General features: G+C 34.3%; 1 protein-coding gene across 5 annotated transcripts in view; it reads right to left on the bottom strand.

Annotated features, from left to right (window-relative positions):
• The window catches only part of SGCZ (sarcoglycan zeta), a 321,303-nt gene that overhangs the window by 38,576 nt on the left and 270,033 nt on the right, over positions 1-12,694 (bottom strand). For all 5 annotated transcript variants that reach the window (XM_065665260.1, XM_065665261.1, XM_065665256.1 and 2 more), the window contains one exon: positions 9,937-10,059. In XM_065665260.1, the coding sequence (XP_065521332.1) occupies positions 9,937-10,059 (123 nt within the window). The remainder of the gene's footprint in view (positions 1-9,936; positions 10,060-12,694) is intronic.

Genomic DNA, 12,694 nt, shown 5'->3' with positions numbered 1-12,694 from the left:
CCATGACACATTCCTTCTATAGCAAAAGGATATTCCACCTCTTTCATAATGTCCCATTGTGCTATGACTTGCTCAGGATTTAGAGAGACACTTCTAGTGGTTCTCTGCTAAATGAAAAGGAAAATCTTAAGACAGGAATAAAATTATTTGCTACTGTTTAACTTTGTAAAAGAGAAAAAAAAAAAAGTTTACACTTGGCTTGAACAGAAACACTTTAATGAAAAAGTGAAAATGAGTTTTGTAATTGATAGGTTTCCTGAATGGTTAGTAAGAAGTGCTAATGTACTGATATCATCGTTTCGGTCATGCTACCTGCCTCCTTTTTCTTACTAAATGCCATATTAAAGCTAAAAAAAACCCCAAACTTCTTAAAGTACAGAAATAAAACTACTAGAAATAAATCTAGTCTTGTTAAGTCAAAACCTCATATAATACACAAATTTCATATTTTCTGTAAGGTGTTAATAAATATTATGCAGATAAGGTTGATAAATGTAAAATGATTCTACCACAAACATATTTTGATGGAAAGGACCTTTTTATGCTTTCTGGTCTAAATTCAAGTGCCAGGTAGGGTTCCTTTAGTGACTCATTGTTCTGATAAATAAAAGCTCAAAAAAGCCCAAAATATTAGTCATAAAGTATTAAAATATAATAATAAAGAACACAAAGCATTTAAAACTATTTTTAAAAATAAACAATTCAATGTGAATAATAAAGCTGTGCATGACATTTAAAATAAAAATAATACAGAGAAGGCTTCTTTTAAACAAGCAGAAACTTATTAAATGTGTGCCTGCCTACAGCAGAGACAGCTGCAATGAGTAGGACATTACTGTTATGGTTAGAAACAACAAATTTTATTGAATTTACATTAGTTGGCTTGTGACTAGAGATAAAAAGAAAACGCTTGCTCTCCTGTAAGATTCATTCCTGTGATCAAAATACAAATCAAGGGCAACCAGTTCATCTTCAACAGATGCTGGTATAACTTGTTCTGTAAAGAAAATGAAGGAAATTCTACATTCTCTACAGCCAAACTATTTTAGTGTTTCACTATACTTTGCATTAAAAAGTAGTTTTGGCTTGGTTTTGATTTGGCTTTGGTTTTGATTTTTTCCAAACTGACAGAGAGCATCCCTTATTTTTCTACAGGCTGTTTCTCAAGGCCTCAAGACTGATAACATATTCCCTTTGATATTTTTATTTCAAGCTAAAAAGCATCATCTTTTTCTCTTTTCCTGGAGAGATCATGCTTCTGCACAACTAATCAATCTCATGACTCTTCATTCTATCCAGTTGTTTATTGAACAATGGTGCACTAATCTGCAGTAAGCACTTTGGAGAGGTGTTAAACAGATCAGAAGATCTGCAGGCTCTGCTCCTGTTTACAGATTCTAACTTCATATTTGACTTTCTTGCACCACATAATGCTATTCAGCTTGTGATCTAAAATCATTCCTGACTATTTTTCTAAGGACTCCTGTGAATCTTACTTATGAATTCTCTGAGTTTTTAAAATGGACCTCTGGAATTCCATTTGATTTTGGTTTGCTGTTGTCTTCTCTGGTAACTTTCAATCAGAGTATGTTCTCATTACATGGTGGTTGTCCTCTCTCAGATCCCCTTCACCTTCCTACTCTCAAGTTCCTCCCCGCTGATCAGCAACACTCCTTAATGTTACTTTTCCAATACTGTGTCATCCATATAATCTATAAATCTTTCGTGCAGTCTGTATCTTGACCTATTTTCCCATCCCTGTCAGTCTCCATAGTTAAAAGAAATAAGAGGCATTCTAAAATGCTAACACCAGGACCTATGCATTAGATGATTCTTTTTGTTTGTAAAAAGCTTAATCTGTACAGCTGTCTTGGTTTGGTGGTCAACATCACCACACAGGTTCTCTTCCCTTTTATTAGCACCAACGAAGTATAAATCCATTTTGAATCTCAGAGCAATTATACTTTCTTCAGCTGCATCCATTTCTGCCTGGACATTGAGGTTTCTCTCTTCATTCTCTTTTTTATGAGATAATTGTTACCATATATAATTTAGCTCATTTTACAAATTATATGTTGATGTTTGCCACTCTTTTTTCTGGAATTTACACTACCCATTCTGAATTCTTATCCATTTATGTACACTTCTTAATTTTACTCACACAAACACACTTCTGTTCTTTCTGAACCTTTAGCAAAGTCACATGGTTATAGACTTTTAGTTAAAACAAAAAGGCCTATATACATTGATGATAATGGCTCTAGCTCTTGGTGTGCTGAATGCAGTGCTGTCAGACATTCTGAAATCTAAACTCATTATCCACAATGAGGATAGGAATTTAAATATACAATGTGGGCTGAAGACTGCACGCCATGTTTTTGTGGGTGATACAATCTTTTTCCTGGAGTTGCTTCCTGTGGGTGAAATTACTCCTAGCTTATAGGAGTATGCTATGAATAAGCTTGGAGAGGTATTGCACAGTGGAAATTATTTGAATCTATGTTTTTCACAGCTTTGACTGCATACTTGCTTTATAACTAGCTTTACAGATAACAGTGAAGTCCAAAATGTTGGTAGAAATCTGCTAACTTTTCCACTGAGTAAAGGTTTGTTTCAGACTGTGACTGCCATGGACTAAAACAGCTCATCCCTGCGAGGACTTCTGTATCTATTCTTTCTGCTACTTTCTGCCTAAATTTAGAGTTAAGATCTTACTGTTCATTCACATAACTTATGAAATATGATGTATGTCATGACATATTCTTGTCTAACCTCACCACACATTTTATGGCTACTAAATAGATTGTACTGAAAGTTGGTTAGGGTAAAAAATCTGCTGCAAGATGGGATAAAAATGAAAAAGCCACTTTGTAGTGGTTTCACACAGAGGAAAGAAGGTGCAATTCTGACAACTCTTACATGGCACACAGTAAGAGGTACATCTGTATAATTTTCTTTTTTTTAAGTCAGATGCCTGCAATATTTCCTAAAAATTTAATAGCATTCCTCTTATTCTGAGGACTTTACAAAGTAAAATCCAAATGATCTGATCATCTAGCATCTAATGAGAATACTATTGCAGTACAAAACAAGATATTTTTGGCCTATAGTATTGTCATTATAGGACAAGTATTTGGAGCCAAATACTCTTTTCATGGAAGCAAAATCCTATAGTGCCTTACAGCTTGGCCCTTATCTCCAACAATAGAATTTTGTTTCCAGGCAGAAATAAATCACAAGCAAGCACTTTAAGCAAAAAAGAGAAAATGGGAATTCTGGAACTCCTTTATGATTCACCTTTCCCTCCTGTGGGTAGCTATATCTTAAAAATAGAGATGGGTCTGACTGATGTAATTTAAATGTGCATTCTCAAAACTACCAGTGCCTGAAGGCATGTAAGTATCAGGCTTAGCTCTTAAGAGTTAGAATTTTATTACAAAATCTGAACATAATTCATACCTAGTTCCTGTATCCTGCTTAGTGTCTGTTTTCTAAACAAGCTGGTTTGATTTAATTTATCTCAGCTTACTAGTAGTGGGACAATTTTCCACTGGGCTTTGACCTTTACATAGGCCATGTGGATTTGCCCGATATCGTCCAATCCAGACACTTCAACTGTTTGAAATTGCATCTCCGGACTCTACACAGTCCTTCAACTGAGAATGTGGAATATGATGCAGATATTGGCAGATTTTCCTAAAAATATTAATTCTTACATTGGTCACAAATATCCAATAACTTAATCAAAGTTTCAACCTGAAAAGCAGATTGAGTCTGGAAGTTAGAATCAGTCTCTGGATCAATACTGCCTTGTACCAGAACACAGCAAACAGTCTCTTCCGTAACTTTGGGAAGCTGCTGACTGTCCTGCAAAGGAACAGCTCAGACAAGTACAGGATCAGCTCAAAAACATAAGTCTTATTTAATGGAATAAAATAGATTACATCCCAGAAGGAGAGAAAAGGATTAAAATGTCTTCTGTTATAATTCGTTATGAAAAAAAGGGGGAAAAAAGTCGAATATGGAAGGAGAAGCATTCAGAAAGCATGGATCATAGAAAGGTTGACTTTCATAGAGGATGATTTTCCTTACCTAACCATCAAAAAATATTATTTTTGGTTTGGGTTTTTTTCCACCCCTTCCTTTTCCTTTCTTCTGCCTGACTATATGCTGGCTCCTTTTGTGTCTTTGTCTATAGAAACAACCTTTTTGAGTTTTTTTTCTGTGGAATGACTGTAAGACATTGAACATATTTTTCCTGGGCTGGCAGAACTGCTTGTACATTTGTCTGCTTTTGGGTTTATTCCCTTTTCAGGAAAACTTCTTTTATCAGGCTTTCTTCTCTTTACATACATCCCTGAGACCAACCATTCTGTTCCTTGGCATGCTTTTGTTCAAGTGCCAAAAAATCAGTATCTTTCTTTTGCAAACAGTTATTATCCTTAGGTCAATGTAATTCTCCAGCAATCTATGCAGTCACCTGCAGGCTGATGTAAGTACACACTGCTTGTAATTTGAGCTGGCTGGATGCATTCTACCCTTAACTAGAAGATATAAATATATGTATGCAATGTCCTGAATAAGAAACTTTTTTATTTAGTCTCACTGGTTTTACCCTGTCAATAAGACTTTGAGTTCATAGGCAGCTGGGAGTTCACATATACGTGCCTGTAATCAGCTCTATAGCTGTACCTCCGGCATAATGCTCTGACAGGTTGCTCTGTTGCCAAGTGGTTAGACTCCTGCAACAACATTATCTTTCAACCAGAGCTCTCATACAGATCAGTCTGGACATTAAGTGCTTCCCTGAGATCTAAATAAACTTATCAGAAATCTTATCAATCCAGAACATTTTGAGGTAAATACTAATGTAGTCGTTTCTGAGGAAACACAGAAATTCTATACATGTAATATATTTTTCTTACTGACAGATGATGATAAAAGAATACTCACTCAGTGTTCAGGGTACTGAGAGTCTGGCATACCTGCTTAAAGGTTTAACTTTTTACTAGAACATCAAATACAGCAGTTTTATTGTGGTCACATAATTTGGCTGCATAAACCAGCTTAAAGTGATTGCTTCCTTTCATCTTGTGCCACTTCACTCTCCAAACTCCATCTGTCGTAAACGACAATCCACCAACTGAATGTGGCAAATCCAAGACCTTCTTTCCCATTCATATTGAAATTCCTATTCAGTCTCTAAAGGCACTAGATATATGCCTGCTGTAATAACATACATCAAATAATCATTTATTTTTCTACATTTCAGTGCTTGTCATAAATATTTGATTTCTACTTTTCCTACCTCATTTGCAATTTACATATATTTCCTCATATTTCTGTCATATTTCCTTTTTATAACCATAAGCTGTAGTTCTACTTTATCATTTCCTTTTAGCTACTTTGGAAGACCTTTCTATATTTCAATTACCTGCAGACTCACAGTTCTACAGCATAATCTTTAAATCAAAACTGTGATACTGATGCACTCCTCTGCATATTAATTATGGATATTAGAATATTATTAGAATATAAGCATGTAGGTATCTTCTTAAGTTTCTTTGATACATAAGGCTCATATCTTTAATCTAGTGTAGTTAATGGCTTTGATCAAAGCCATGCTGAACCCTCTATAAACATATACTTTTAGCGTAATGAAAAAGATACTTGCGGCCCTTTACTGATTTTTCCCTGACACTGTTCTGGTGTCAAAGTAGATTTGACCTACACATGTCCTGCAATTAATCAGGGAAAGTTTCCATTAAAACTGAAGTACGCGATCTTCTGTTCTTCTCTGACTTCCATCTTTCTGCACAACTTTTCTATTTGACAAGGAAGAAGGCTCATAGGAAGTCATTAAGGTCTGCAAAGTTTTCATGTGTCTTCTGTTTCTACTACAAGCAAACACGTGCAAGCCTTATTACAATTGCAATTCCATGATACAAAAATAGTCAATGAGAAGCTGTAAACCTACCTAATCTTTCAAGTTTTTATTAATCAAGTATTTCTTACACTGCCTTATGATAGATTGCTTGTTAAAGCTGTGCATTACAAAAGCATTCTGAATTCAGGAAAAAATCATAGAACACATAAATCCCACACTGCCACAGTGTTTTATAAATGTTCATATAATGGGCATGCTTTAGAAAATTAATTACCAAAATGAATCATTTATTGGACCCATTCACAGTGAAGTGTTTCCAAAGTGACAGTAGTCACAGAGAAGCAAGACAACAAAATCAGGTTTTCATTGTAGTACCACACTTCAGTAACTGCATGCGGGAATTTCACCTCCAAATAATATTAATTTTTTGTTTTCTCTTTTCTGCTGTAACTCCTTTCCTACATGAGCCTAGGTCACCATGATTAGCAAAACACAGGCTTGAGAAAAATACACTAAAAAGTAATTTTGGTTGATGTTTGACATTATAATGTCTTTCCAGGTTTCATCACTCATATCATGTCATATTGAGTAGTACAATCTGATTGATGCAACTCACAGGGACATGTTTTTGCTGAAGACTTTAAAGTTATCAAATGATCTTGGGACAGAATTCAGAGCTACTATATAAAAAAAAGATTTTGTTATTTTATTTTTCCATGAAGATAGAATTATATGGTTTTCTTTTGTTTAACCCCTATGAGATGTAAAAAAAAAACCCCACCAAAACAACTTTCTTGAGATTGCATGGATCATACAATTTTTAGTCTTCATTAGGAAATCTGTGTTAAATAACTTCAACTTTAGACTGAAGCCAAAAGTAAAGAACATAGGAAGTTCCACGTTAACATCAGGAAGAACTTCTTTACTGTAAGAGTGACAGAGCACTGGAACAGGTTGCCCAGGGGGGTTGTGGAGTCTCCTACACTGGAGATATTCAAGGCCCGCCTGGACAAGTTCCTGTGTGATGTACTGTAGGTTACCCTGCTCTTGCGGGGGGGTTGGACTAGATGATCTTTTTAGGTCCCTTCCAACCCTTGGGATTCTGTGATTCTGTGATTCTGTAAAGCAGCACGGGCATCTCATTACAGCTTTATTATTTGGCTGCAGATTAGTACTTACACTGTAAAACGCCTTTTAGGGTTACAGAAATTGGGATATGAGGTTATTTTCTCTAAACCCTTCAAAAATACTCGATTTATAAATATAATATCTTCCCTTCATTCTGTAGGGTAAAATTTTAATTCTATAACAAGATGATGGAATGGTTAACCTAAAACGGGCCTTAGGGACTTAAAGCATACAATTAAAACTAGCATTTTCTAGCCTCATTATAAGAAGTTAGTAATGAAATCTGATTTCGAGACAAGGTGATTATCCGGAGATCAGAAAGAATGACCCCAACTTCATTAAATTACTTTTGAATAAACATAACAGACAACAATAATTTTCAAGTGATTTTTAAAAGTAAATTACTCTTTCAAATTACAATTTCAAAACACCTTGACATGTTTTTCTAAAGAAACTGCCTGTAATATTGGACATTAAACTGTTTAATGGAACAGACTTTGTATTTAACTTCATGACCTACAATACGCAGATTCTTTGCAATATTTAAATGCTGCTTATATCTTTCGTGTGTGTTTGTTCAAGCAATTCAAGACAATGTTTTTATTATTTTAACTCTATAAAAGGATTTTTCTAGTTCAATTAAAGAATTTCTTTGAAAATTCAAGCCTCACTCTTATTTTTCATTTTAGCCACAGAAGGAAAATCAATTACTTGTCCAAACAATTCTAGTAGTGAAATTATCTGGTACGACTCAACAGGTATACAGTAACTCCTTCAACTCAGATGAATGTATCAAAGCAGCACTAGGCTTTCCTAGCCTTCTTTTGTTTTTTTAATCCTTTTTGTTTGTTTGTTTTCTGGTTTTCATTTAATTTGCATGGGAAAGCTTAATATTAATGCACATACAGCCACGTTTATTTCTAGAACTCAGGAGAAAATCCTGTTCTTTTCACAAGGAACAATCTTATATCCCATGCTAAGCATCACTGAATGAAAGCAGCACTAGTTGTGCTGCTTTCTGTACCACTGATATAAGCAGGTGCTGTGGGAACTCACACAACTCTGAAGTTAAAGACAGTTGAACAATGCTTCACTTCTGAAGCCCAATAAAAAAAAAATTACCATGACACCTACAACTTATGATCACATTCCTCAACAGCAGATGTAATCCTCAATGCCATTTATAAGATGGTTTAATTTTTAACTTACGATAAACACTTTGAAATCTCCTACATCAATTGTATGTTTAAGATTACCTTTGTTAAGTATTTAATATTCTGATCTCAGTATTTAATATTCTGACCAAGTTTGAAATTTAGCAGGATTCTATATGTAATCATAGAAACATAGAGTGGTTAGGGATGGAAAAGACTTTAAGATCATTCAGTTCCAACCCCCCTGCCACAGGTAGGGACAGTTCATCCTAGATTATGTCATCCAAGGCTCTGTCCAACCTGGCCCTTGACACTGCCAGGGACAGAGTATTTACCACTTCTTTGGGCAACCTGTTCCAGTGCCTGAGCACCCTCACAGTAAAGAACTTCTTTCTTATGTCTAACCTACCTGAACTCTTTTGATTTTTTTTTTTTCTTTCTTTCTTGTGCTATTCCAGTTATTTTCTTCAGTTTTACTCTGGTAAAATTCTTGTACAACTACTATCTCTGTGGCATTCCTGCTGACTCAACAAACACTGATGTTTCCCTCTCCTAACCCCAAATTTGGTAACCCAGCACAATTCACTGTATTATACTGGATACTGCAACATCACTCAACTGCTTTTTCTTTTGGTATTAAAACAGATTGCTCAGCTAGAGGAGAGAGACAAAGGTCAGATAGGAATGAAATCAGAAGAAAAATTATACCATATATACTGGCAAGCATCAATCTTGAGGTTTATGAAGAAATTTCAGTCATAGCTTGACTCTGGACTTCCTGGATATATTTTAATGCTGTATCTGGAATTACATGCTATATCTGATTCTACATAAAAGTAGGAGTACCTATTTTTATTTTTTTTAAAGAGGCTTACAGTTGCTAATAATTCATTTCTTATTTTTACAGGCCAGAAAGGGGTAACATCATAACCATCACAAACCAGAACCATCTTATGTTTTCTGTATAACTGAACTTTCAAACTTAATAGGCTGATTTCAAACTCAGTAAAGAGACATCCCCAGATATAAACTGACCTAAGCTAAACAACCCTTACTGATGAAGCAATTCAAGTTTTCTATCTTATTCTAGATTACGAATGGATGGCTCAAATCCAACCTAAGTTCAGGTAGGTCTTTATTAAGCAGTCAAAGTTTAAGCATTTATCTAAAACAGAATTAGATAACCAATTCTTTTTTTTATAAGCTAACACACTTCTAATATCAAATGAGTTACTGATATACATTTAATGTTTACAATAAAAAGCCAGTAATTTTTTCTATTTTACTGAAAAAATGTTCAAGTGTTCTACTCACTGTTCAGCTGAGCTTCTAAAGTAAAGCAGAGTACATAACCATAATTCACATGGAAGACAGACTTGATATCGTGTTTACAGAAAACTAAGTTCATAGTATACGACCCCCTTTACAATTGTGAAGGGGCATGACCCAAACAAATGTTATAGGTATCAGAAAACAATGCTTAACGGTAACATATAAAAGCCAAATCAGTGTGATATGGGTAATCTGTATCATTGCTGGCCCTGCGGAGCTTAAATTTAAGTCTGCCTTTAGAGAAGCTGATTTTTGGAGTATGCAGTATCTTTTGGTTGGTCAAGAAGTCACTGATGATGAGAAGACTTCCTCTCCAGTGGACGAAAATATTTTAGAAGACTGATAGATTAGTTATTACTGAGGATATTAGAGAAGAAAAATAAAAGGGGGAAAAAAAAAGTTTACATCCACTTAGAAACTTTATTATTATCATACCTGTTACTTTCAGTCTGTCAGCACCAATAACAATCTCATCTTCATCCGCAGAAAACAATACTTTTCCACTTTCAGTTGCCCTCACTTCAAATCTCTTACTCTGGGCCTCCACAGCATCAGCTCCTGAAATCAAGGAAGTGAATATTTCATCTGCAGTATGTTGTAAGAATATCATCAGCATACATAGAATATCCAAAACATATTGAATACATGAGGCTTTTAAAAAATACTGGGCTTTCTGTTAGCCTGGTAATTTGTATTACAAAATATTGTTACATTAATTTACAGAGTAACTATTTCACTACTGCGTATCAGGATAGAATTTAAACTCAAAAACATCTATTCCAGTGTTGCACGGAAGTCAGCACAAGAACTTAGAATGTACTTAAATTCTGAGATCTTGAAATGGCTATTCAGCTTAAACTGCAGTGTTTTTGCCAACAGCAAAAAAAGATAACATAACCTATTCCATAATCACCAAAAAATCAGCACCCCAGAAAACAGTATTTTTCATTCAGTTCTACTGCAAACATTAACAACAGAATAAGAAAACAAACAAACAAACAAAACAGCCAATAAAACAAAAAAGATGAACTGACATATCACAGTTTATTTCATATTCTATGAAAATTGTCAAAAAGCTCCAAAACTCTAAAGTAATCTTGAAATTAAACAAACCTATGGAATTGCATCCAATAGTGCAATAAAAGAAGTCTGTAGATACCAAAACTCTGTCAAATTTACTATTCCTTTCTATTTACTGGTCTTATCCTTACTGTTCAGTGTTTTTTCCTGCTAAGTTATTTTTGAAAATTTTTATTTTATATTTTATTTTATTAAGTGATAGCAAAACTTTAATTCTGAAAATAGTGTTGAAAAGCAATGAATTGCATATAGCACAACCAGCTGTAAGGCAAATTGCAAAACTTAATGGACTAATTATGTTACAATTTTCGACAATCATTGATCCCTAATCACATTTCTAACGTACACATGGAATGACCCATAATTCTATATGGGTAAAAATTATAGGGAAGGCATTATGGATGAAGAAATCCCTGTCTGTCATTTCAGTTTACCAATTTGGCTTATAGGTTTGTAAAAAGCACTTGCTTCCACCATGTGGAAATTTTCAGCTTAATATGCAAATGTACATTATAAAAATATATAATAATAAAAGCTGTGATAACTAATTTTGGATGAGTAATTGCCATAGCAATTTATATTTACCAAATCAGCTATCAAATAAAAACAACAGTTCCTCTTACTTTCAAATGAATTTATATTTCTACCATGAAAAAATTATTATTCTTCATAATTCATGAATGCAAGGAGAAAATGAAAGGGAATACTAAAAACATGTGTGATGCCAAATTTTCTTGACGTTAGACAAGTTTATTCTGTTGTAAAAGTCTAAAATGGCATTTTCTCCCTCTGTTTGTACAATTGAATTGTATTTTAAATGGGGCAGTCATATGGGTATCTTTGCTTTCAAAAATACTAAATTTCTATAAAGACAGACAGGGATATATTTCAGACAACCTAATGTTAGCCACAGGCTAAATGCTACACCTCACAAACATTCCAAGATGCTCATTAATAAAAAGTATCACAGCCTAATTGTCCGTCAGGATAAATGTAATCACAATATATATTCACACATAGCTGTCTTATTGAATGAATCCATTATCCTCTATACATTTTCCATAGGTCAGCAGTTATGTTGCTCGTTCTGTTGCCCCCAGGCACGCCCAAAATTTTTGTTTAAGATGTTAGCATTTAGGTAGTGACGCATGCTAGCAATACAATTGTGAGGGATACTCTTTTGTTGCACTGACACATGTAAAGATATCTTATTTAAAAGCTTTTAAATATGTATTTATTTGTTATATGAAAACTTAATTTTTTGAAACCCAGTGTGATCTAGGCATTTCAACTCACCAAACCTCTGGTGAGTTGAAAAGGCTGTTATGTATCTTTCCAGTGGCAGAAACACATGAGGAAATTAGAAGGCCAATTTATCTCTTTTTTTTTTTTTAATTTTACTTCATTTTGAGATATTTAAAAGGCATACAATTAAACGGCATTAACTGAATGCAAAATGTATTTAAGTCATATTAAAATTGACTTAAAACATATACCTTTGAGGAAAAATTGGAAGGAATACTTTTTCCTGGTTTAGTCAGAAGTTTGCTTTCAAAATCTCAAAGCTCCATTTGTGTATTTATTTTTCTGTACTAGTCTAGTTTTCAATCATTTTGTGAATTTCATTCTATTCTAAGGCAAATCTCAGAAGACTTGCATTTTGAATTATTAGAAAATGTAGGTAAGAATTCCATTGAGAAAATGAATTTCAGTTAACAAATATTAATTGTATTTCAAAACAATAAAGTTCATAGTTTCAGACCGCTTAACAACTACCATAACCTTCTACGTGAAACTACTGCATACTGGAACATAATATCAAATATAGTATGTGATAAGATTATCACAATAATCATGAAGGTCACACACTTAAAAGTCTTTAAACACCACTACATACAAAGCATCACATGCTTATCTCCCCCATTTTGCAGAAGGAAAAGATACTGCACAAGACATTAAGGGTACAACAAGTCCATAAAATGAAAGGACTTCCTATTGGTAAGTGCATTCACAGTGCTCAGTATCTGGTCTCTTGCATGTGTCAGACTGATGAGTCATCGCCTGAACTGGTGCGCCGCCAGGCACTCTGCCTGAGTGCATTTCCTTTGGAGGG

The sequence above is a fragment of the Lathamus discolor genome, chromosome 1, assembly GCF_037157495.1.
Source record: "Lathamus discolor isolate bLatDis1 chromosome 1, bLatDis1.hap1, whole genome shotgun sequence".
Taxonomy (NCBI): Eukaryota; Metazoa; Chordata; class Aves; order Psittaciformes; family Psittacidae; genus Lathamus; species Lathamus discolor.
The sequence above is the reverse complement of the archived record's forward strand: the minus strand, read 5'-3'. Positions and strand labels throughout refer to the sequence as shown.